This window comes from Dicentrarchus labrax, unplaced genomic scaffold (genome assembly GCF_905237075.1).
Source record: "Dicentrarchus labrax unplaced genomic scaffold, dlabrax2021, whole genome shotgun sequence".
Taxonomy (NCBI): Eukaryota; Metazoa; Chordata; class Actinopteri; family Moronidae; genus Dicentrarchus; species Dicentrarchus labrax.
In genome coordinates this window covers 4,290,579-4,318,277 of record NW_026136713.1, presented here as the reverse complement: position 1 = coordinate 4,318,277, position 27,699 = coordinate 4,290,579, and the positions used below count along the sequence as shown (strand labels likewise).

Sequence of the window (27,699 nt, the reverse complement as noted above, 5' to 3'; positions counted from 1 at the left end):
AGATAATTTACAAGTAGAAAATTATGCCTTTTAGAAAATTATTCCCCATGACTGAATTTTTGTGCACACAGAAATATGTCAGATGTACCAGATATCTCACACAGACAGCATTATTTTTGTTAAAATATTTGTCCCTCTGTTGGCATTTTAAATTCGTAATAGTTTTGCAGGTTGTGCCACCAGATGCAGTCCCTGTTTTGGTGTAGTCAATAGTCATACAGCAAAACGACTGGTAGGGGTATAGTTAGTGCAATTAGAGTTTGCATTTACAGGTAGGAAACACTTAGAGGAGCATGTTTTTACACTGAGATATAGCTTTGTTTGTGTTCCTTTTCCTCTTGCCTGCAGATCAGAGTCTGGTATATAAAGATAAATTGTAGGTCTTGTGCTATACAGATGTAATTATTTGACCCCCACTGGTTTTATTGTATTGTACGTAACGGATCAAAACAGTGGAGAAGGAAAGATATAAAATATTAACAATGTTTTCTTTGTGTGTATCTGTGCATTTGCGCACCAAAGGAGCAGGCTGGGTGTTTGACAAGGATATATAGAATGATGTGTAGGAGCAACTGTACTATTCCCGTATATGTGCGTGCAGTAGTTCAACAAAATGCAGTGTTCTCATGCATCTTTTCAGCAATAGTATATGTGGGAAACTTAATGCCATCACAAAGTGTTAAGTGGCAGCCACTAACATCCCGTGTTTATAATTAGAGAAAGATTGACTGACAATCAACAATTTGCCATATTTACTGACTACGAGTATGAGACAGGATCAAGGATAAAGACAACCTCAACATCCACATTGTTACCTGCACTATTCTTGTACTGGCACTGAACATCCACGCCTGATTGTGTTTGCCCAAAACTTTTCTGTAAATGCAAAACAGATTCATGAGGTTGGACTGGTGTGAGAGTTGTTGTTTTCACATAGAAACCCTCCACTCTGGTTCCAGTTCAAATGTATGATAGATTGCTCTCAGTTGGGATGATCCAAGTTTTGTGCTGATGTAGTTTCACTTGTCTGGTTGTGCTGATGTTGTGTGTAGGTGAGGAGGATGTATAAAGACACACACACACACACACTCTGTAAGGTCAGAAAGCCATCCGCTACTAGAAGGCAGTTTTGCACTCCATGCATTTTATTGTGCCTGCTGTGTGTTTTCGTGATTAAGGATGAAAGAGCCTGCGAGGTTTCTCTTTCCATGTAAATGATCAAATGTCATGTTACATACATCATACCTAAATGAATTAATACTGCCTACCACACCCCCAATTACTGTAAACATGCATTCTCGTACACACATTTTTCATTTAGAATAGGTATATGATAAATTATGTGAGACATTTTTTCCTGTAGGAAAATTGTGTGGTGTCTTTTTTGGGGGCTTATTCGTTGAGTAATTCAGTTCTTCTCATATTCAGTTAGTCAGTATGTTATTACATGTAAATTCAAAGGGATAGCCAAGAGACATATTGCACACTACCTTGTATTTATTTATTTATTTTTTTTATTTCTCTCTTAAGTAATCCATTTCCTTATTTCTTTCTCTCTCCTATTTGCGAATGAAATGGTCCCCAGTTTCTTCTCTTGATAGTTTACAGCCAATAGGCCTGCAAATGGCTACATTTCCCATCAGCCCCACCCCCTGAGGGAGCGTTTAGTTGAGCTAAAGGCCAATCAGGAGAGTCCAGGAGATCAGTAAAGCCTTGGTCTGAAATCAATCCTCAGAGTTCCTTTAAAAGGACCAAAAGCCTGTCAATAGTGATTATTAAAAAAGATACATGGCATAATAACCTACAGGTGCAAAATAAAAAACAAATTTAAAGCCATGATAGTGCATTCATTTGCCTTATTAAACGTACCAATCAAAAGAAAAGCAGACGGACGAAAGAAGGATTTTTATTTTAATTGTGGGCTGCAGCTTTAATTAAGGACAAATTTCCTCATTTTGTACATTAGTTTTGGCTTTGATTAGGAAATAAGTTCAAACACTTAGCTCTGAGTGTGCAGGCATAAGATAAAAATAAAAGAATACTGTATCTGAAGGTTCCTACCTGTTGCTTTAACTGTATCTTAAATAATTAATGCAGCCTTCACTGGCTGCTGGCTGCCACAGTGCAAAGAGAATGTCAGTGGATTCAAAGCAATTGGCTTTCGGATTCAGACCAAATTGACAGAAAGTACTGTATAGCAGAGGGTACACTTTGGCTCTAAAATGGAAATGAAATTTCATTATCAGAAGCAGAGAATGTAAATATAATAGACTTTGGAAAATTCTTCCACCACCTCAGGCAAACCACAAATTGACTTATTAGACCCCCAAAACAGAGCAAAGAGAATAATTTGTATTTCTGACTGAGTTCTTGCACTTAGTTTTTTAGCAAAACAATATTCACTATGTGATGGTGACAGTAGGCTGAAATACTACTGAATTTCCTCACAAGATCAGTGAATACAAGCAATTAGACTCAGCCCATCACTTGACATTTTACAATTTCTGACACAGCAGGAAATGTAAGTCATAAAAAAGCACAATGGAAGTGACAAGCAGTGAAGAATATGTTTCTGGCTAATTAAACTTTCAATGAATTTTGGCGCTACAGGCACAGGGATAGCTCCTTATTCATCATTAGATGAGTGACAATTACCAAAAAACGCACTGTATGAATTGCTTTGTATTGTACGTCTGTATTTATGTTCTGTTTTGGAGACAAACTATTGAGTCACAGTGAAGAAATCGTTCTTAGGCAGGAGAAAAGCTTTCGATATCAAAGCCTTCATTTTGTCCGGCACATTGATTAAAAACTTTGGCTGGTCTCGACCTCCCACTCTCTTCATCAGGGTGGAGAGTGAGACTCTCTAGACGCCTCTACAGTTCTGGGAGCTTAAAATTCGTTTTGCACGAAATGTATCTTTGTGTAAACTGCCCTTTTGAATGCTGATCTACAAATTGTAATAATTTAAAAAATTAATTTGTTGTGATTTGGTTGTGTAATTGAGCTACAACCAGGTGACGATTAGCTTAGCTTAACATAAAGCATAAAGAGCGGTAATTTACCACATCAGTCTAATTAATCTAAAAGGTGACCCCCGTATTTAATAGTGAGCTTTAGAAGAGTTGGTAGGTGGATTTTGGACAGTTGTTTCCTCCTGTTTTAATGCTAAGCTAATCATTTGTGGTATCTAGCTTCATATTTACTGTACAGACATGAGAGTGGTATCAGATTTTTTCCCAAAATGTGTTTTCACCAGTAGTCAGTTGTCACAAGTACATGTTGTTTATTCCAAAACATTTAGCTTTTGCAAAATCATGGCACATAAGCACACGGTCGAACAGTCAGGTATGGAAGTCAAAAGATGAGCTGTTTCTAGGTGGTCTTCGTTCATTATTAAGTGTTATCTAAATTCAGTCATCCGCTGTATTACTCCAGCTGAGTTTAGTTAACATGATCTAATTTCAGCTCTCTTAATGCCTTCTTCCGTGTCTGAGCCACAATTCAATACTGAATCATTCATGACTCACAGAAATAATTGTGTGGAACAGCACGGTACCACATCTTGAACTGGCCTTTTGGACAACTCAAACTCAAACAGTGGCAGCCAGCTGAGACTAATCAGATGAAACTTGTCACGGATTTTGACTCATTATCAGCAGCTATCAGAATTGACTTTAACCTTGACCCTGTTATTACAATCCCCTTGAATCGCCAGCTTAAAGGACTTTCAACTGTGTTTCTGTTAATGAGACACACAGTTTCATAGAGCTAAGGTGGCTCTTTGGGTGAATTGGTTTTGCACATTACTGGGGCCTGTTATTGTTTCTGACAGATGATGTGAGGGGGGATATGAGCATGATGAAACGAAAAGCAAATACCTGACAGATCAAATAACATCAAATAGATTCAGATAAACCCTTTAGAGATGACTGTGCTGGTGTAATATTTAAATAGTTTGCAGGATTGCAAAGTTTAGAGGTCTGTTTGTTTTTTCTGTTTGCCTTCGTTTTATTGTTGCACATGTTATTTATTCCTGCTTTGTTGTTTCTATAGATACAAAACCCCTGCTGTTTTTCATCAATAGTTGAGAACAAGAATGAGGCTCTCTTATGAAAAAAGTAATTGTGACTTGAGTTGTGACTGAAAAATGCACCAACCAAATCTTAAAACATCTAGACATATGGATCCACTCCATGTGGGTATGAGGAGGATTAAAAACTTTTTTTATTGAAAACTCAGTGTGCGTCAGCGACATTGGAACCATCAGGTTTGAGTGTATCATGTGAAATGTGTGGGCAAAAGGGTTGACTCAGGAGGTCCATGATAAAATGAGGAAAACAAGTAGTGCCACCGTGTGAGGAAGGTTTATACAAAAACATTGAAAACAAATGCACATTTCATTAAAAAGCTCAAGCTTCTTTTATCAGGCCACACATAACATGAACTGACTTGTTTTTATTTAATGTGCTGGAAGGCAAATGTTCTTTGAATAATTGTACATCAAGGCACAAAGATGATTAACACCACACTGGTGTAAACTCAGCAAATGACCAAGGGCAAGTTTGTGACAGAGATGTTAAAGACGGAAAATAGCATAGCACAGTTAATATAAATGTGTGGTATGTGGTTTGTATAGCTAAATGTAAATGACTGAATGAGGAATAAATAGTTTACTATGGCAGTGCCCACTAAGTTGACCAAATGGTTGATTGCTAATACAAACCAAGAGTTGGATAATCATCTTGTTGACACATTATTCATGAATAAAGATGGTTGTCACTTCACAATCACTCAGGCTGCTGTAGGTGTTACTTGCTACATTCGGTGTCATTTGCTGCCATTATTGGTGCGTGTATGTGGCAACTGTTGGCTCCTTCAGTAACTCAGCCAGCTCTGACCAGCTTATTGCTGACAAATGCTACAAAACTTGTGAAGACTGATTCATCATTTTCACCTAATGGGCAACTGATGCTTTTCCTTGTTTTGTAATTCAAAGTAGCCGCCCCCACAAATGCGCCACACTACGCTCTGACTAACTCTGAGCTGGCAAACAGTCCGATTTGTTAAAAAAGACGTAAGAAAGTGGAGAGTGGGCCGATCGCAGTGGAAAGATAACAGCGTCACTGGGTGAGAGATAGTAGTCAGGAAAAAACTATTTCTGGGCACATGCCCAACTGGGCCAATATCTGACCTCTTTTCCAGTCGACATCAGCGTCTTATGGCCAGCAATAGGCAATCCACTGTTAAACCCTGCATTTGTTTCCATATATCCTCTTATCACTACTTGTGTTGTAAACCTGAGTTCAAATGATCATGGATGTGCAGTAAACCTTTATGTTGCACCATTCCTCTCCTCCCACTGTATTATTTGCCCTCTGAGTGTACTGCCACCCAGTCAGCAAGACAGCTAATGGGGTTGTAAGCAGTTAACGGGACTGTGAAGCTCTTGTTGGGAACATTAACATAGCAACACCACAACAATGAATGTGCTATCGGGCCTCGCCATGGCAACATACAGACAACTTTTAACGAGTGGGTCGGGGAAGGGATGCTGTTGTTGTGTTAGTGGAATTTTTAGAAGATTATTAATTAGCAGGATGAAAGGCAATGTAAAACAGTCCGGTTGCTATATGACAAGCACGCTGGTAGGCTGCTTCCCCCTTTTGTCAAAGCCTATTTGCAAAATGCAAAGCTAGCACAGCCTTAATGATTACAATTAAATATAAATAGTCAATCTGTGGCCAAGCTATATGAAATGTCTTTGGCTGTAATGCCATAATTAAACGAATGTCATATTTACAGTCGTGTGGAAAACCTCTAGCTGTTTTGTTTTTAAACATTTCTCCAGCATATTTGTAGCGAAGCAGCACGAGAAGCTTCTTGGTGTTGTTCAGTTGGCGGATGGTGTAATTGCTTAGCTGTGTTGGTATATACAGACAGCCACAAACATGAACAGCCCAGGGACTGCACACACACACACACACACACACACACACACACAGACATTGTGAGTACATGTAAACCAGGCATTTGGAAAAACTTTTTTTGAGGAGTAAAATCCCAATGTTGTTCAGTGCTGGTTTCGTATTACCACAGTTAAACTGTCAGGGAAGACGAGGACAGGCTTGTGGCTCAGCCAGCAGCTGCTCCCGCTCGGTGATTTACAGGTCTGCCAGCGAGAACCCAACCAGCAAGTGTTGTAAGAGTACTTAGAGCTGTGAAATGAACTCCAGATGAGGAGAATGAACCGTTGGTGGATGTATGATGTGTTCCTGTTGACTTTACTGCAGGGTTTTTATCTATGGGGATCTGAATATGTTTGCTTTTCTATGCAAGACTTAGGACTTGGCAGAGAACCATGAGCCTGAGGTTTTATGTGGCAGTTGATATGTGCGTTTGGTACGTTGGAGAATTTTCAGAGTTTTTCTGCTTCAGAAATAATGATGGATTTGTACTTTGCTCTGAGGTGATTTTATACGTATACCGTGTTATACCTTTGTGTCTTGTGTGTCAAGTTGAACTTTGGTCAAGGCTTGTATTTGTTAGACTTCTAAGAATTACACTACAGAATGCTGTAAAGCAGCAAAAGGCCCACGGGGAAATCTGACCTGCAATAGGCTGCCAGGTCACCCGCTGAGCATTTTCTAATTCACAATGAAAATAAATTGATTCGCACTGGGAATTTTTGGTTTGTTTATATCAATTATTCAATATTCAATAATGTCCCTTGACTGTAGTTGCATATTAGCCTATCTGGGATCTGTGCAGTAAGCAGAAGCGATGAAAAGTTCACATGAAAAAGCTTAAAGTTCACATACAACACATGAGGGCTGCTTGTGACTGGCTTTGCCTCTAGGAAAAGTTGAGTAAGGACAGCAGACATCGAAAGGTGACAATGAAATAGGCAATTTAACGAAAAATGGACGGATTAATTTGCTGTTATTTTGCCACATCAGACTAATCCCAAATCACTGTGTTTAATTGACCAAATGCCAATTGCTATACGCAAGATTAAGTCAAAACATTCTAGCCTAAGTGCTGTGTTCCCACTTGGTAACACCACAAGAAAAGAGAAGATTATAACTTTAAAGTCATCTTATTCTGTCACATCAACAATCTTAATGTTTATTAATTTTATCTGATAAATATTATTAATGTTTATTAACTGACCCCTGGCATCGTGTTATTTTGCAAAAATGTCTTCTAGGCAAAATAAGTTGAGTAACCCTGCTGTAAAGGGACAGTTTAGGAGTAAAAAAGTTATTTATTTATCAAGTATCAAAGTACAAGACCATCTCTCAAAAATCACATGATTAATCACATGTATGATCAGAGCAGAAATAGCCAATCAGAGAGAATAGTTTTATACACATTCAAATTGTATACTAATATAAATTATTTCAAAATGAATAGGGATGACATAAAAGGAAACTGGTTGAAGTGGAAACAAAATAAAAGCAAACTGGAGATTATAGTACCACACTGACAAGTGCAGACTATGAAGATGTATGGAAAGTGAATAGTTGTGTAACAGCCTGTCAAATTTTCAACCTTAAATCCAAATACTCGGCTAAAATTACCCTATTTTGAATTAAACATACTGCTTCAGCTAATATATTATTCAGTGTGACCAATAATATTTTCTACAGTTGAACCAAACATGTCAGAGTAAAAGTTTATGAGTACAAGTAAAAGCTAGATTTTTACTTTAATCTTCTTCTTCTTTTTTATCTCTGCAGTAAATCAGAGAAATTCACCTTTTTCACTTTTCTTCTAATTGTGAGCTGTTTTCCAGTTGCAGTGATCTTGGGCCAAAAGGTTTTTCGGATCACTTTGTAGGACTCAGTTTGGAAGAGTACAAACTGTCTGTGTGGTCGTTTTTGTGTCTGTATGATGTATGTGTGTGTGTGTGAGCATTTTAAGTCAAAGTAGCTGCAACCTTTTGAGCAGAGGTCATAGGTCATTGAGACAGGAAGTGCCAGGAGGCCAGGCTGAGCGGAAGTTGAACAGACAACTTCGTGAAGAGGAATAAATTCTAAATCAAGGTGTTGTAAAAGTCAATACAGAGTCAGACTGAATGCAGGGTCACAGTGACCTCTCTTAGCCTCTCCTGTGACAGAACGCAGAATAAACATGAGGGTGGAGATCACAGAGCGCTTATGTCAATAAGGCACAGAGATTTTGTCATAAAAGGAACCCAAAGGTCTGACACCTTTAAAATGTAATTCTGGGTTTGACCTTGGACATTCCCATCTAAATAAATGCACATCTTTTTGTAGCACTTGATCCCAAAAGAGAATTATTTAGTCTCACTTTCTCATTCCTCTTGTGTGTCTCTCTCCAGACGGGAACCGTAACATGACCATGGCCTCTAACTCCATGACAATGCCCATGTCAGACCCCAACGCCTGGGCAACAGCCATGAGCAACCTGGGGATGCCTCCGATAAGCATGAATGGACAGCAGCTCATGCCAGGTACCACGGAGAATGTGCCACGTGCCAGCACTGTGCCACACAAAAGTGAACTGTACTGTACAATGAATATATTGATGTGGGAATATATATCCCACGGCTCATAAATAAACCTGAATTTGTCAGATTTATATTGACACTTTTGGTAGCTCAAAGATATACTGTAAGGAAGGTATAGCTGCCTACGTAGTTAGAGGTGGGAGAAACAGCTGCCTAAAAGTTGTTGACTTGAATTTACAGACTGGCTAGAAAAATGTGTGTAGGAGGACAGATGAGTAACGGTGCTTCCTCCCCCTCTGCTGCCTTCAAAGTGCCCTTGAGCAAGCTTAATCAGCACTGGAGCAGTTGTACTCATCGCACTGGGAAGCTCCCGATGCGTCAATGTTTGAATGTCTGGAGCCTCCCCTCCCCTGCATCTACTCCCCCAGGCAGTTATAATTAAGGATATGCTGTTAGCTCATTTTCCTGCTTAAGTAAAGGTTTGCAAATGCCAAATGTGTCTAGAGGATGATGACTTGTGTATGTTCTCGTACCTGTGTGGGGCCTGTGGGGGTGGAAAGTCATCCTTGTCTGACTGTACAAAGTCCAGCTGGAGCTCCGGGTGTTTACAGTATATGTGGTAACCCGTTTAAGGAGTTGCCTCACTGTTTTACTAGTCAGTTAAGAGTTAGCAATCCTCATCCAGCCCCCATGGGCTTGACTAAGTTCATCTTGATTGGCTGAGCATTAACAGTAGATGCAAGTTTTAGTGTGAAAGCATTTTGGGAAATGAAGAGTTGGATGAGAAGGTCTACACAACTCTTGTAATCTCTATGAACAGATATCTGCTTATGAATGCAGAATCGGGCTGCAGAGGAAGTCTTGGCCCAGATATCCCTTTTTTCCGGATACCCGCTGGCTACACCTGAAACCCCAAAACATTGGCCGTTGCCCCCCAGAAATTACCTCCCATGTCTGCAAATACGAAGCTACAGCCAGCAGCTTGCCTGGGTCAGTCCAAATGAAACAAAATCCCACTAGAACCTCTAAAACACACTGTTTTGTACAAAACCCCCTGTAAAACCCCAAATTGTGTTTTTTATATGAATTAAACAAATGAATAATAACATCTTAACTGGTGAGTTTTGGAGGTACATCCAGGCAGATTTTGTTACCTCCAGGTGAAGCCAGGCTAGCCTTTTCCCTGTTTCCAGTCTTTATGCTAAGCTAAGCTAACCAGCTGCTGGCTGGAGCTTCATATTTAATTGGCAGATGTATGAGTGGTATCAATCTTCCCATTCAACTCTCGGCAAGAAGCTAAATAATCATACTTCCCAAAATATCAAACTGTTTCAATCACAGAGACCCACCCGAGGACTCAGCCTGTGTTCATAGAACTGGGGTTATGATGTATAACTAGTGGCTGCTTTCAGGTCACATCTGATCAGCAGCTGAAAACATGCCAGTGTGTCGGACGTGTGTGTTGGAATAACAAATGTGCCGGGTTTACAACAAAGGGCTTTAGTAGAGGGTAATGTTTCTGCATGCTGATCCTTTCTGTATAACCTAGCTTGCTTAAAGTCAGGATACGTAAACACATCAACATCCCTATAATCCCACTAAGGCCTGGTTTCTTAAACTATGGTTCACAACCCCAACTGAGACATGAGCTTTTGTTGAAGAGTGTGACTCAGCAGGTACAGCTATGCCCTGAAAACAGAAATACCACAGTTACAGCACAATGATACAGATACAGACAACAATAAATGATTTATAGAAAAACATAAAGTTCAGTGCACAGGATGGTGGTGTATGTTCTTCTCCACAGACAGTGATGCATAAACATGTCAGATTATTTGAATAAGATAACAGTTCCCCTGAGTATTAAAATACTGAAATGTGTTTGCCACTCTTTTATTGTAGTGATTAATTTAGAAGTTATTACGTCTTCAGAATGGTCTGTATTTTATTTTCAATCTAACAACAGGGAATGCATCATAACTGAACTGGGTGTTCATTGGTAAACTACACTAAAGTGCAGAATTCCTTCTAATGAGGTATTTTTTGCAGCATTTAAAGTAGAAGAGCTGCTATTGTCTGTCAGTCAGGAATAGCACTCTGTGTGAGAAATAAGTCTCTCAGATTGCCTTCATAAACACCCTTTAAACTAGTTGGCGTTCATTTGCAAATTGTCACAAGGAGAGTTAAATTTATTCTGAACCACATTTCTGAAAGGAAAATCATTAAATCTGAGTAAAAAAGAGACTTTGATTATACTAAAAACTCACAGAATCACACAGCTTTATTACTATACTATATTGACTTTATACAGTGCTTCATATACAAGGGGTCAGTGATTCCCACAGGGAGTACCAGTAGTCTGCTGTCTGCAGCTGTGTTCAGTCTGGACTATGTCGGGTTTTTAAGAAGGTTTAGAAACACACACACTGAATTATATCATTTTTAATTATCATGCTAATATTCCACCCTTTTGAGACATGGAGTACGAGACATTGCCGGCTGCATCTAGCTGTTAAAGTAAATGCTTTGTTGTTATTTAGAGAGTGCACAAGCATTGAGACTGATCTGATATGAAGAGTCTTCTCAACAGCCTAAAATTCATTTTATTTTCTTCGTGCATAACAGATAAAGATTGTGATAATAAATGTATTAAAGTGATTTTAGAAGGTGTTAAAGTCACATGCGTGTTTTTCACATTATGCTGCTGCCGCCTTTATGTTATTGGGTGTATGTCATCGGATACGGAAATGTCCGACCTCGTAAGATTGTCGGTAGTATAATGTGCTGTTCAGGTTCCATGTTATTGGCAATTGAGATTGATCTCATTAAAAAAGGATACACTGCGCTGTCTGAGGGAGTAATGACTGTTCTGTCTGAGGAACATTCATAAAAACACCCATAAACAGTAAGCAACACTTTATACAATCTCATGTGTGTGCAGGTTGAAGTTTGTGGATTCAACGAGCAAAACTGGCTCGCCTCCTTGCTGCTACAACTCATGGGCAGGAGGAACAAATACAAACAATCAGAGAGATGTGTCTTTCATATGTCCTGAAGAGAGCACACACACACACACACACACACAAACTTATAACACTTCATAAACATTACTTTCAGAACAGTGGATAAATATTTTAAAACCGTGAGCTTTAAGATTAATGAAGCATTGAGGCGTGTGCCCATTTGTGTATCATTTTCCAATGCCGTTACTACCTCAGAGAGCACTTCAGTGTTAAGTATTCCGCATTGAGAACATTGCATTCAGTCTTAGCAATACCACTTTCCATTTATAACATAAGGTTAGGCTCAACTGTTTCACTCTCCATCTGTGATTAGTCTTTTCCCTCTCCTCGGTAGAACTCTTATTCATGGTAATTAACACATGCTTTTCACCCTTCTGTTCACAAACATGCATGTGACTCTCTGTGACTCAATATCTAAGATGAATGCGTGTGGAAGTTGCTGCCCTTCTCTACCGCAGTTCACCTATTGAATTTCATTCGTGGTATTTACTGCTCTCACACTCGGAACGGCCTCTCTGCCAGCTCTCCTTTCAAGAGTATCATAAACATTACCGACAGAGTGGGGAGCTGTCCAGCATGATGGAGATGGAGGGAAACACTCTTGCCCACGCGTTGAGAGGGAGAGGTGTGTGTGTGCGGAGCGCGATTTGATCTGTGTGGCATACAATAGATGAATCCTTAGTTGTGGTAATATATCTTCATTAAAGTCATCTTGCCGAAGCAGTTCCTGAAGGGTGGTGCAGGGAGGAAAAACAGGGAGGAGAAAGAGATGGAGAGGGAGGAGAGTCGGGTGAAGAGCACAGATGTGTGTCCCCGACATGGATCATCTGGAAAAGCAGCTGGTGCTTCCCTACCTTTGCCTCTTCCTTCCTCCCCTCTCCTCCCCTCTCCTCCCCTATCCCCCCTCCCTCTTTCTCTCTCTCTCTCTCTGTCTCTCTCTCTCTCTCTCTCTCTCTCTTTCCCTCTCTCTCTCCCTTGCTAGCCTAAATTACCTAACATCTTCATTAATGTCTCATTACAGCTGAGTCAGCCACTGTAACCCACAGCCACATTAGAGCACACACTGTTCGTTTGGTTTTTAGAGAGCTGAGCACTTCCGCAGCTTCATGTTCCACTCAGTCACGCTGAAAAACTCAAATAGTACATGGGATGAACTGGGTTGTGCTGCAGTACATATCAATTCAAGAATGTAACTAAATAAAACCAACAGTATCTCACTATTAATCCTTAAAACCTTAAGTTCAGATTGTGTGCTATCACTTATATTAAGGGCTTGTCTTAACTTTAGTTTAAACAGTTGAAACAGTGCAGTCATCTTTTGTGCCATCAGTCATTTCATTGGCTAAGTTTGTTTTACATTAAACATATCTGCATTCAGAAAAGAATGTATTACATAACATCCATGCTCATAAGGAAATCAGCAAGGTACTTTTGTCTCAGCGGAGCTCTGTATTATCCATCTGCAGACAGACAGACAGACAGACAGACAGACAGACACGTTGTCAGACAGAATAATAACAAATAATTCAGTTTAAAGTACTCCTACCAGCTAATTTTCCTTCACTCAACTCCTACCATCTCTGCCTGGCTCTCCCTTTAACCATTTATGTAGAGGAAATCTCAGGTCAATCAAAGTTGGCTGCTAAGTGCACCCCCCCCCAACCCCCAACCCATTCTGGCTGCACTTTAACAGGCAGCTGAAAGGAGGCTCCTAGCAGTAAACGTGACCTTTGCTGAACCTCATCCATAATCCATATGTTCAGTAGACTTTGCCTAGAGATGCATGGTCAAATTTCCATTTTGTTAGCTGTGATCTTCCTGAACCTTTTGAACCACTCTGAACATGGCTCACACAAATGCCTTCCCCCCCTAAGGCCCCAGGGGTGGGAAGGCAAAATGGTCTTGTTGACATGTATCCTGTTAGCAAGTAAGCTAGCAATCATTACCTTAAAGATAGAGGTCCTGACTCAGTTTCATGGTTGGGTCTGGATTTCAAGGAACCAAGTGGACCCATAAAGACGTCTAATCCAAGATACTCTTCTGTTTTGTTGATAGTAGAGCTAGACCAATAATAAATAAAGAGCGGTATATATGAGCCAATGTTAGCTTATTGGAAATATAACCGTATATGTCGGCATATATAAGTAACATAAAAATGGCAGTACAGACATACCGAACTAGGTGTGAGGTAAAAAATGGTGTCACCATTATATAGGGTGTCCACCAAAGAGCACTGACAAGTTTAACTGTAAAATCTCCTGCATAGTTTTTATTAAAAAACGAATCTAAGGGATCCATGTCAAGATGGTTTGTTTATGTTATGCATTCATGTAAAAAAAAAAAATCATCATCTCAAATATTGATAGCAGCCTAAGGATCCAGATCCAGTTGGATTACAGTAATTCTGCCTGAAATTTAAGGTGTGAAGAGTGAGGGCATGATGAGACATTCGTGAATTTACTTATTTTCTTCATGTGGAGTTCGACTTCGGTGAACTGTGACCGGCAGCCTCGACCAATAGCAGTCAATGGTCACTCGCCTACATTCAAGCATGTGTGACCATGCCCTTATACTAGAATTATATAAGGTTCCCTGACTCCACAAGAATGAATCTGTAATTTGTTCCGCCTTGGCAGGTGAAACAAAGCTTACACGCAAGTCAGGCAGATGTCAGTCAAGCACAGTCTGTACACGCCCACACAGTTCAGAGAAAACGTTTAATAAGGCACAATAATTAACACCTGTGTGGGTGTATTGTGGCTGTGCAGGGCTTTTAAAAACCCAGCAACATGGCCCAAGACTTTTTAGAAGCTGCATGCAACGAGTGAGTGAAGTAATTGCCTCCAGTACTTTTCATGATACCACAATGTGTCATTTTCTATGCTACACATGCAAAATACACGTCCATGACAGCTTTGGAGTTAAACGCTTAGTTTAAAGCCAGGCTAAGAAACTGTTAGACCTACCTCTATACTGAACAGACTAAAGATTAAATTGATATTGATCTTCTCATCTGACTGCTGGTAAGAAAACAAACACGTCTAATTTTCCAAAATGTCACATTTTCCTTTAACTTAAGAGTCCCTGCATTACATCCTCCATTATTTAATCAGTGCTGTCCAGACAGCTGCACCAACAGACTGTGAAGCACTTTGTCAATTCTCCTTTTAGAAAAGTGCTGTATAAATAAAGATGATGATTATTAAAGTATTACTGGTGTGGACAGATGATATAACAGACTGAATAAAGACATCCTGCTAAAGTGTCATCACGTAGTCAACACAAAAATTGCCTTAATTGATTTAATCCTACATTATCTGTCATTTTGCAGGAGTCATTTGTCATTCTGTAACATAGCCATCTTATTTTTAAAATTAAATCGTTTGATTTTTAATCGGGGGCAGGTGTGGGATCTGTCTATATTAGTTTGTTTGTTTGTTCATCACACTAGTGATCTAAATTTGATATAACTTAGAAAATGGATACATCTCAACACTGCGATCAATCAATTTGTCAGTGGCATAACAACTAAAGGTCAAAACAAAGCAACATATTTGTCACTTACTGATGCAGAAAGAAACTGAATTATATTAAGATGTTTTTACCTTACAAACAGCTTGGGGCTGCGATATCATCAGCACCATTAATGCAACTGAGCAAACAGCTCAGCTGACACATTAACTGTTTTTTAAGCCTCGACTACAGTTTGCCATAGTGTCGACTCACCTGTTTTCATATCAGTACTTGTCAACCTTGACAACAGTATAAAGAAGAGGTTTAGCAATTTTACCAATTGTGCCACCAATGCCAACATCATATCATCCCTGCATATACCTGTAAACCTAAAAATCTAAATTGAGTGCATAAATAGCTGACCTAAATAAACAATGTACAATGTAATATTTAGATTATGTCTGTCACTTTATTTTTCATCTCCACCTCATCATTTCTCTGCTCTAGAAAAACCCATGTCCACCTGGCCTAAAGTGGTCTGAATTTTATGTGTGGGGAGCTATATGTTTCTAAATATCAGTGTATTAGTAGTTTATTTGTGTGGAATCGCACGTTTAGTTTCAATTTAGTTTCTCCTTGACTTTACAGTATGTTGTGTGAGACAGATGGACTCCTCGTGTCCAGGGTAGAGTACTATTTTGTCACTGCAGCTTAATGTTATTGAATTCAGGCAGGTAAACTTGTATACAGTTGAGTTTTGTTGACCGTAAAGATGAGAAGTCTATTGATCGATATATGATAGATATTTTTATGGTCAGGGTTGGTGAATGGAGGTTGTTATTTTACACCCCTTGCGTGATGACAGCAGAATACCATAGAATAGCCAGAAAAAATGTTTCTTCTCTATCTCTCCCCTCTTTGTCAAGTATGATCTCGTCTTTCTGTTATGGTGTCTCTCTCTCTCTCTCTCTCTCTCTCTGCCTTCTCTTTCTGACCTTACAACCTTACAAGCTACCACTTATTATTACAGACACAAAGACACTCTCATCTCTAAATCTGGCAGGATTTATTCACTCTGGCAGCTATGTCTACAATTTTGCAGTTTTTAGGAGTTTTCAAGAGACTTCAGGACTCGTACCTTACATTGTCCTCTGCAGAAAGATGAAGGAAGTTTTTTTTACTTATTCTTTTATACTGATTACATCTGAGTATTCACCACAAAATGGTATGTACAGGCTTTTTACATAAAACAAATTTCTTGGTTACTATTTACAACAGTTGTTGAGATATTAAATGCTGGAACAAAGTAGTCGACTGAGAGATATTGCCATACAGATTAGTTAGGCTACAACCTACCCCTCATGCCAGGAATCCATAAAGTATCACCAGTGATAGACCAACATTAAGTTCCAAGAGATATTACAACACAGTGGTTAATCTAGTAAACATATACATTAGAGTCCAGAAGAATAAAAGTAAAACATAGAACAGTTAACCCAACATCAACACATAGTTATAATGACTAGTTTTGTTAGTAGTAAACTTATTGTAGACAAACTGAATTCTACAAAAACACAGATCAGCTGTAATTAAAATAGTTTTAAGATTAAAAAATGAAGATGTTTTTCCATATTTGCTTGTCTACAGATCTGACAAAATGCTGAATTTAAATTGTCTGTTAAACTGCTATGGGACAGTGTCAGTAGGGATTGCTATAGCAACAGAGCATTCAACTGAAACCAGCTGCTGGTGACCCAACAATTGCCCCATATACACTGCCCCATGTGGACTTCTTATGGCCAGGGTAGAGTATGTTGTTTGCATACCCAGAAATTATTTCTTAACATATATTTTACATATTTATTCAAAATATAGCACAAAACACATAAGAGACTTTTTTAACATACCATATTCTGAACACAAAATAGTTGTATGAAATCGGACAAATTGTGATGTGACCATGTCAGTTACCATATGAACTCTTGATTCATGGTAAGAACATGTACTGAACAAGTATGTGGCAGGCATTTGTTTTCAGTTCTTAATGAGTTGGTATTAAACTATTAAAACAACCTAGCATTAAAAGGTTTTAAAAAAGAGAACTTTAAATGTGTTAGATTTGTGAGCGAATTAAGACATCCTAATCAACTGACAGTACAAGGATGAACGCAACGGTGAAGCTGGTAGTCTGCAGGTTTTAGGCCAGCTGCAGGGGGATGGATAAAGGACCACAGAGGACCTGACGGAAACTGAACTGCTTTACGTCATCAATAGAATATACATCTACTTTACTAATTGTTTCAGATCAGTGTGAAATGTGACTTTAGTGTGTGTGTAATCAGATAGTTGGCAACATGTTAGCAGCAACATACAGAAAACCAATTCTGGGTAGTCTTAAAGAGTCTCCATGTCTATTAAAGACCACATCTGTTGATTTCAGGATGGTTAAAATGCCGTCCAGGAGAATTAGTTAAATTACAGATGAGCACAGTAATGTCCCCGTCTAATGTTAATCCAGTCTGAACGAGCCTTTATACTGCAATTGCTGGAACTGGAGCTTTGCCAGTACGGGTTGCTACTAGCAACAGTACGTTCAAGTGAAACCAACTGCTAGTGACATTAAACTGTCAACTAATTAGTAATTATTTACCCTGGATGTACATTTACATTAAAACCAAATGGTTTGTTCAACAATATACCTGCTCCCAGCTTTAAACCTAAACCCAATTTGATTTCATTCCTCATAACATTTATTTTCTCTGTGCCTTTTGTTTTCTTATGCTGCACATTCATGAGTATCACCATTGTAATTAATTATGCTCTATCAGTAATGGGCCGGTTTTGAAGCATTGTTTATTTTGTCTTTTAACTTGGCCTTAAATTAAATTCAACAAAACATTAAAAGGCCTTGAAATGTTTTTAATGTAGCTTTCTGAAGGTTATATTGTGTAGTACTGACTGCAGATGTGAAATTGCTTACTGGCCCCACTGCATTGTTGAGTCAGAGGCCATAGTCTGCGGAAGGGGATTAAAGTCCAGTGTGTAACATTTAGGAGGATCTGTTGGCAGAAGTGGAATAGAATATTTATAAATATGCTTTGATTAGTGTATGATGACCTGAAAATAGGAATCGTTGTGTTTTCGTTACCTTAGAACGATCCGCTTTTATCTACAGAGGGAGCCGGTCCACCATGTTGAACCACCATGTGTCTACAGTAGCCCAGAACGGTCAAACCAAACTCTGTTGGGATCTGCAATCATACTGACTGTTTTTCATTTACTGCAAAATGGCAGTTCTGTTAACTTACAGCACTCCAGGACAACAAGGGCATTTTTGATAAGCTCTGGTCATAGAAATAGATGTTTCTATTACAAGCAATAATAGCATTGATTGGCTGGTTTGGAGATAACACTATTAGAAGTGTTATTGGATGGAGGCCACAAGGCAGCTGCTATTGAGACTAAGGAAAAAAGGTGGATGAATATACTCTCTCCCAGTTTCACACACAAACAAACAAACAAACAAACAAACAAACAAACAAACACACACACACACACACACACACTGCTCTCATACACAGAAACATAATCTGTCCAATATAGAAAAACTCATGAGTGGAAATTTTGTATTTTTGAATGAACAAAAATGGTTCACAGGAGGAAGAGAGTTTCCCATGGTTCTCTGCTGTGTGCACTTGGCACATGCTAGTTATACGTGAACTTACACACACAAACACACACATTCTCATACGTGATGTAACCTACTACACGATCAGCGAGAGATTGATTTAACTGACTGATCTTAATGTCCTCTATAAAGGAGAAATGAATAGTGTAAAAATTAATGATGGAAGATGTGGTTCGTAAAAGTTTCACAGAGTTTAAGAGGTACAATCTATGCAGAATAAATGTGTCATATCTGTCACAATACAGAAAATGTTATGAATAATTATTCATAGTTAATATAAATTGATGGATTTTCAAGAGATATCTGCTGGAGATAAGGAGGGGAATGGAGATGCAGACGGGGGGACAGTTGGCAGGGTGAGTAAAAGGCCAAGTTCCAGGAGGCTCAGGCCTGTCTGTTCATCAGAAAATATTACCCATATTACCCAGCATGCCTCACAGCGGCTGTCCGTGTCCCCCCGACCGCCACCCATGGCTGACTCTGCTGAGAGGGAACATTTACTGTGGAAATCACAGTTTGAAGAGGAAGGAAGGGGGAGGAGAGGTTGTGTCAAGGCAGAAAAGGGAGTACAACAGTGATAGCCAGGAGCTTGTTGTAGTCAAATTTATATTCTTTATTGTGCTGAAATCCACAATAAAGAATATGAAATGCATTTACATTTAACAAACCTCCAGGAGAGATTTTACATTACAAATACAGCGGCCAGAGCTGAGGGTGTACTGTATTTGTAAATGCTTTAGAGCAGTGGTATGTACAGTAATGAAGGCACACACAGAGAAATGTATAAAAAAAAAAAAGTCAAACAGTGAGCGAGAGAAAAAGAGATCAGAGATAAACAGACACAGAGACTAGCGGTCTTGTGTGGGTGGTCGGAGAACAAGAAGGTTTCTCTTGATGTTTTCGTTTAAGGGCACTTTCATGATCTCTGGGTCTCGGAGGAGTTTCTCACTACAGACCCCTTTTGCACCGAAACCACTCAAACACTGGGTCCTTGCACCGTTGAAACATAAAACATGGCTTCTGGACTGAAGCTCCATTGTTGCCATAGCGATGAAAGAACCAGAGCAACTGAAAATCCCCCTGGAAGAAGAGACAGTAAGTAACATCTCATCACACACGTCTCTACTGCTGCTGCAGCTGCTGCTCTCTGCACATACACATGCTCTTACAGGACTTCTAAACACACACTGTCGGTGTGTTTGTGTGTAGATGGATGGATGTAGACAAGTAGGACTGTTGTTTTAGGTGAATGCTTTAAAACGGACTTAATCATTGTGGTGATGATGAAAAAGTGGCCATACTTACATCATTAAATAGTGATCACTTATTGAAAAAGCTTTTTTGGTTGTTTTCTCTTTTTTTTTGTCACATTATAAGAATGCTTTGAGTATTCCCAGCAGCAGTCACATTTGGGGGTTTTTGGTCCAAACTTTTACAATTGTCCTGAGGCAGCCTAAAATCACACAGTCTAAGAGGACGTTTCTCAGAGGAGTGAGACATTTTCTATTTGTGCAAAAATGAGAGTCCCAAATGTAATGTCTCAAGGCTGTTAAATTCAACTTAGACTACTGTGAGTGGAGAAATGTGTATTTCTTTGTACTCCGTATTTCTTTGTACTCCACATTTTCGAGTGTGTGATTTGACAGTGTGATTGCTGACTGTTGGTGCAAACGAAAGAAGCCCTCCTTGTTTGATTCTGATGGAATTTCACATTCATTTATTTCAGAAACAAGAAAAAGAACACCAACCAACCGAAGTATGCCCAGAAATCCAATCTTCGGCTTTAAATTCAATTTGGGTTCAGTTTTACTGATAATACATGCACCGAGTCTTATTTCAGTCTTGTTTATAATCATCATGTTGACACATTAGTGAACTTTTGCTTTTTTGTTATTGGATTAAGGGGTTAAACAAAATATGTGAGATTTTTAAATGATGTGCTAAAATAAATATTTAACACAAACCGACATGGGCTTCGTTGAGGGAAGTCGGTCATGCTCCTTATCCGATTAGATCTTACTCTAAATACAAACTTATTTTTCCCTCAATCAACGTTTAAGTTGACAGAACAAACAAGCAGAATTTCTTGCTGTATTTTTGTACATGTAAAGGAATATCGGCTTCGAGTCTGATAGGATTACCATGGCAAAGAAAATGGAGCAAAACAGATAAACAAACTAACAAACAGAAATGTGCAGGCGTAGGGAGAAGCACAAATACACAGAGTAACTCAGCCCTGAGCAGTCAGATCATGTCTGTTGAAGGTATTGTGCTGACCTGAGTTCAGAGCGCTAGAAGCAGGTGAAGCTGGGATGTAACCCTGGAGACAACTTTTTGTCTGATCTCAATGTTTTCCTGGGTCATATAGAGCCTTATTTAATCCTTTGTACAGAGAGTACAAAAACAGAAAAACAGGCAAGTCGACACAAACAGAATCCCATTCTAACTGGCAGGAAAAATAAATGAATGATATTAGTTTGTATAAATATAATTACATATATAGATGGACACGGCGTACAGGTAAATAAATATCTTATATCTCCTCAGTTTATAAATGCTGCTCATGTCTCACATTTTCAGACGACGTTCATATCCATTCAGGGTGTAAGCCATATCCCCCACCAGTATGAACTGTCAGTGATGGTCAAAAGTCATGCGTGTACAGAGTAACAATAGCATGTCCATTTTCTTACCCACTCTTCTCCCACTTGACCTGAACACATTTCTGTGATGGAAGCTACCTTCACGTTTTGACTGAACTGAGGCTTTTCTTTAACTTTTTTCCCCCCATTGTTGTGTCTCTGTCTGCTAACTTTTAGCCCTACCAAACTACAATGAACAGCACTGCTATAAACATAAAGAACACCAGTCATGTCTCAAAATAACCTAACCTTATATTAATTAAAATAGGGAAGGGTAATGGAAAAGATGGGAAGAGTGACACAGAGCATCTCTAAAGGCAGAGTAATGTGGTGCTTGACCTTTCTTCACCCTTGTTTCTGCTCACTCTGGTGCTGAATGTTAGTGAAGTTGGCTGGACCATGTTTACACGTATATTCCTGGCAGCTACAAAGCCCTCCCCCGTCCCCATTTTTGTCTATCAGACCATATTTCCCTGCTCCTCCTGCCTGTTTTACACCCAGCTGATAAAAAAGGGTAAAGCCACCAATAAAAACAGCAGCTCTACCGGACTGTTTGGAGTGCACAGACTGGCACATGTTCAGAGAGGCTGCCACCCAGGAGAACCACATCAATCTTGATGAATATACATCATCTGTGAGATCAAATGTGTTGATGATGTGGCACAAAGACAATAAAATCATTCCCCAAATAGAAAGCCTGGATGAATGGAGAGGTAAGGGGCTTCATCCAGAGCCAAAAAAGCGGCCCTTTGGTCAGGTGACAAGGAAGTGTACAGCACGGCCAGAGCAAGACTGAAAGCTGGCATCAAGGACGAAAGCGGGGACACCAGCAGAGACTGGAGAGAGACCTCAACACCAACAACACCAAAGATATGTGGCAGGTGATCCAAAACATCACAATCTACAAAAGCAGGAGAGCCCCTATCATGTGTGACGCCACGCTGCCATATGAGCTAAACACATTTTATCCTCACTTTGATCTCCTCAATAAAGAGTCAGCTGTAAAGTCGACTCCCCCTCTAAAGCTGCTGTGGGGCATAACATCCCCGGCCACGTACTAAGAACGTGCCAATCAGCTAGTTGATGTCATTGCTGACATTTTTAACATATAACTGTCACAGGAGAGTGTTTCCACCTGCTTCGAGAAAGCCACCATCTTGCCTGTACCTAAAAATCTGCAGTATCTGGTCTAAACAACCTCCCTCTGCCCCGTGGCACTCACCCCCATTCTGATGAAGTGCTTTGATAAACCAGCTCTGCAGCACATAATGAATAACATCCCTACCCGTCTGTACCCTCACCATTTTCCATTCAGAACAGATCCACAGAAAATGCCATTTCCACTGCCCTCTACACACCTTGAGAAAAACAACACCTACATCAGAATGCTGTTTCTCGATTTCAGCTCAGAATTCAAGACAATCTTCCCAGCGAAACTGACGGGCAAACTCAGCACTCCAGGGATATTGGACTTTCTCACTAAGAAACCCCAGACAGTTCTGTGTCTTGGCTGAAACCACTCAGGGGTTTGTGCTTAGCCCCTCACGTACACCATGACTGCATCGCCCGACATGGAGACATCTTTGTTATGCAGTTTGCAGATGACACCACCATCATTAGCTGAAATGCAAAGAATGATTAGGCTTTAATTCGGGAGGAAATCAACAATTTTGCAGAGTGGTGTACAGAAAACAACCTACTGCTCAACGCCAGCAAAACCAAAGAGCTGATTGTTGATTTTAGGAAAAAGGAGGTAAAGACAAACTCTTCCCTGTTTACATTAATGGAGCTTAGGTGGAGCAGGTGAGCAGTTTTAGGTTCCTGGCATTCAACATCACAGAGAACCTCTCATGGTCATCTCACAACTCCACACTGATTAAGAAAGCACAGAAACTACTATATTTCTTAAGGAAACTTCTTGTTAACTAGAAGCAGGAAGCATCCTGATTGGAAACATCACAAACTGGCATGGGATATACACGACCCAGGACAGGAGGACTCTGCAGCAAGTAATTAAAACCACTCAGAATATCACTGGTACTCAGCCAGCATCACTGATATATATATAGTGAGGTAAGGTGCTTGCACAGACCCCAAGGATACTAAAAAACACTACCCACCCAAGCCACAGCCTCTTCACCCTGCTGCCATCTGGCCATATATACACACGATACACTTGCTTCGTAACCACACGGATGCTTTGCAGTCATTTATGAGGACATGTACAACCAACGGTCCAAACAGTTGCAGACTATGCAAGAATTTATCATATGAAAGCACAGTTAAAAGCAATTATATATTCAGCCAAGTATCCACCATACTTCAGAGCAGCTTCTTCCCTCAGGTTGAGACTCCTATATTCATTCTCAGCACTTGGCCATGTGAAATTGTTTTATTTTTATGACTTATTATGCAGCTATCTACTGTATGTAATTTGTTTTTGTGAGTGTAAAGGGAACTACAACTCTATCTCGTTATACAACTCTGTGTTATAAAATGATAAATAAATCCACCTTGTAACCTTGTAAACTACTAATGAAGCAGATGCTTGCACTTCTTCCTCTATTGCTGTCAAGTGTGTATGCCATTTTGGCAGACGGAGATGAGGCTGAACTATGACCAGAACACACTTTCTATCTCTGTGAATGTAAGCAGATCCGAGCCGTGGTAGCTGACGTGGTAGAGCTAACGCTCCCTGTACCAAGGCTGAGTCCTTGGGTTTGAATCAGACTTGTGGGCTTTTGCTGTGTGTCATCCCCTCTCTCTCTCTCTCTCTCTCTCTCTCTTCCCCTTTCCTGTCCATCTCTCAAACTGTCCTGTCTAGTAAAGGGTAAAAAAATCCCACAAAAATATATAAAAGAAAAGGACCTGAGACTTGACATGTAAGACGTTATAGGAGCTTATTGTTGGGTGGCTGTACAGGTGCTCCAGACTGTAGTGTAATTGAGCAGAGGACATGAATAATAGTACTTTTCCAAATGCTTGGTAAGGTGCAATTAAATTGACAGGGCGTCATGGTGACATGAACCTCAGCCTCCCCTGTAAAAACCCGGTGACTCAGAGCCAACTTAGAAAAATGGGATTTGGGTTCATCCATGCTATTCTTATTCATCAATGCTGAACATTTTCCAACCATGCAGCAGAGTTGTAGATTGTTGAATTTTCTAAACTTCAAGGCAGCCTTTTGCTTCTATTCATTATACTTTGGTATAAAAATCAACTCGCTTGAGCTATAAATTATCGATTAAAGTGCAGTACAGTGAATATCTTTTTATTATGTAGTTTCTGTTGTTGTCTAAGGGTTTTGAAAGCGTCCAACACTTACTGATGGTGCGTTCTTGTGCTGATTAAACACAAGTGTAAAATACAAGAGGCCCAACAAAATCAAACTCAGAACACAGACAATAACAAAACAGGGATATTGTGAAATATAAAGGATACATTGCATAACAGTGCTGTTATTCAGCACCCAGATATTGTTTTTCTGTCTCTTTTTGTCTCAACAAATACAGATAAGAATACAATTAGTGACATCTGTGACCACCCTAGACAGATACAGAGATATAGTTTTAATGGAAAACAGTATCCTGGTGTGCTGTTGTAATAATTGGATTAGATTTTATGGCTCTGTTTCTCTTTTGCTGCTTCACTCCTGCATCCCTTATCTCTCTCCTCTCAGTGTTATCCATCTTCTTCTCCTCCACCTCACCAGAACAAGTCATTCATCGCTCTGGCAACCCAGCAGTGTTTTCATTATCACCTGCCTCCTCTCCCTCTGTCACCTGGCTAAAGACTGATGCTGGGGTCATCAACAGGAGACAGAGAAAGCCAGACGAACCACCACAGTATCGAAGCTCTTCATCTTTATGGTGTTTAGTTTAGCAGCATCGTGTCACTGATAACTTTTTCCGTCCCTCCCACTGCTCTGCTGCATAATAGCTTATCGAGCTAGATTTCTCTGTCTCTGTGGACTCCTGCAGAAAAAAAAAAAAGCCCATGTCAGTCCTCTTGAGCGAACATTGCATCAGTGTTTTGTTGTGCTTTCATTTCAGTTTTGTCTCAGTCAAGTTTCTGTCACTCATGGGGATGGAGACTTGGCACGCACAGCATTGCATACATGCTCCACACAATGGCCTCCTTTCTCTGCTGCTGTCTGCTGCAGGTGCAGTGGAGACTCATGGGAGAGGGCAACGTATTTCCACTTCAAAAAAAGCTGGGAATGTGCGTGAGAGTACAAATGTGTGTGTTTGAGTGCCCAGGTGCAGTCTAAATCAGTACCTGTGACTATAGCGTCTGTGTTTCCTGAAATTCCTTTGTGATGTTACAGGTCATCGTTGAAAGACTAAAGAGGAGGAGAGGGGGAGACAGAGAGCAAGCCAGAGAGTGTGTAATACGAGTGTATGTGTGTGTGTGTGTGTCTGGGAGAGACATAGAGATATTTCAAGAAAGAAAGTCACTGGGAGAGACAGAGAGAATGAGGAAAAAGACAAGAGACTAAGTAAAAATAGTTTAAATATGCATGTTTCTCGTTAGATGATTTATTCATGAGTGGCTGACATATTCAGTTATTTATAAACTGCTTGTGTGTCACCACTGTTGACAGAAGTGTTGCTCTGTGTTCACGGAGGAAGTACACAATGTAAAATGGAACATGAAACAACCAGCATGTGCTCAAATGATGCCACAGCAAAGGTTAGCCATGACTGATAAGTAGTTAGGAAACAGAAGCTAACTTCTTAATGTGTGTGCACCGCGTGTCACAGCTTTCTGAGCCGCTGCTGTATTATTTGCTACGTATTCTCATCCATGTTTCTCTCCTGACTCCAGATTTTGACCCCAGTCTTGGACTGATGACTGGCATTGCCCCCATGAATCCCATGATGCCCGGCCTGGGATTGGCGCCCCCACCCCTCTCCCAGGATGCACCAGTTGTCAAGGAGATCATCCACTGCAAGAGCTGCACTCTGTTTCCTCCCAACCCCAGTAAGTCTCATAGTAGTTATCACTTCTGTTGTAACAGATATAAGCTTCGCGCAAACACTGCAAGCTGACCCATCTTCAGCGAGCCTGGAGCATGTTTTATTTATTGATGCAGTAGTGTGCATTATCTATGACTTATCTCTGTCCTCGTCCTCACACTTGGGCTCTGGATATACACACCTATGCACCATTCAGCCAGATATTGTTTGACAACAAAGAAGTATTCTTTAGCACCTCTTAGTACCTCTACCCAGCAGAGCATGGCTCATTCGCATTCACGTTTCATCAGGAAGGAAGGAAGGAAGAGAGGGAGGGGAGAAATTAGAGGAGGGGTGTGTGTGTGTGTGCGTGTGCGTGTGCGTGCAGGTGTCTGTGATGTCTGTGAATGTATAATTGGAGGAGTGACCTCTGTGAACACGTAATGCAGTGCTGCTGTCTTCAATATGCCAGGCCGAAAGAGGTGATGGACTCTGTCCTCCTCTTCGCTCAGCTCAACCTTATCGTTGTATCTTTCCCTAATCTCTCTCCACCTGCTCGCTCTACTGTACAGTATACATCCATAGTTCTTCCTCTCTTTCTCTCTTTCTCAATCGTATACTGCATCTCCTCTCCTCCCACCTTTTGTGGTCAAATCCACTTAATTACCTGATCACCTCTGACTCTTCCAGCTACTAGTTCCAGTTCAAAAGGTCTCTGTCAGGTTCTGACCATTATACATATGTAGGTATACCAACACACGCAAACCTGGATACACACACAGGTGTTTTTATTATGAAGTGTTTGTCCATTAGGATCTGAAATGAACAGGGGTTTATGGCAAGAAAATGGAGGATGAAGGGTAAAAATCCCTTTTCTAAGTATTATAGTAGTAGAGTAAATAGATTAATTGTCATTGTTACTTGTAGCTATAGCACTGTCTTGTGTGGGCCACTATAGGTGATCCATGGTAACTGGGTTAATCTTTCCATTGTGTTCTGAAGAAATAAAAGGAGATATTTTTACGTATTATGAAGGAATGTTGGCAGATTGTGTTGACCATGTAATAGCAGGTCAAAAAAGGTTAAATAGCCAGTATTATATAAAAATGAGCAACAGAAAAGTGGAATAGGGACTGAACACCATTCTTATCCTCAGTGGAGGCTCTGGGATGGCTCCTTAATGTGCCATTGCCTCTGTGACAACAGTCCAGTTGCTCTTATAGCCTCCATAAAATACCCCATTGCAATTTATGCCAGGATGCAGAGCAAATGTATTATTTCCTATTTCAATACATTTGCCTGAGCATCTGCACTGTTAGATGATTTCTCTATACTATTTATACTGAGGTAATATTACTGGTTGCATGGGGGAATTGTGGCTAATGTTGTAAATGCATTATCAGGATTGCTTAAGGATAATGTGGGATTTATAGTATTTTGCATCAGTGTGATGAAGTTC

The 27,699-nt window shown here is 40.0% G+C and overlaps 1 protein-coding gene across 2 annotated transcripts in view; it reads left to right on the top strand.

Annotated features, from left to right (window-relative positions):
* LOC127374768 (ecto-NOX disulfide-thiol exchanger 2-like) overlaps positions 1 to 27,699 on the top strand; it is a 166,421-nt gene that overhangs the window by 84,524 nt on the left and 54,198 nt on the right. For both annotated transcript variants that reach the window (XM_051420344.1, XM_051420343.1), the window contains 2 exons: positions 8,348 to 8,479; positions 26,110 to 26,265. In XM_051420344.1, coding sequence (XP_051276304.1) covers positions 8,348 to 8,479; positions 26,110 to 26,265 — 288 coding nt within the window. The remainder of the gene's footprint in view (positions 1 to 8,347; positions 8,480 to 26,109; positions 26,266 to 27,699) is intronic.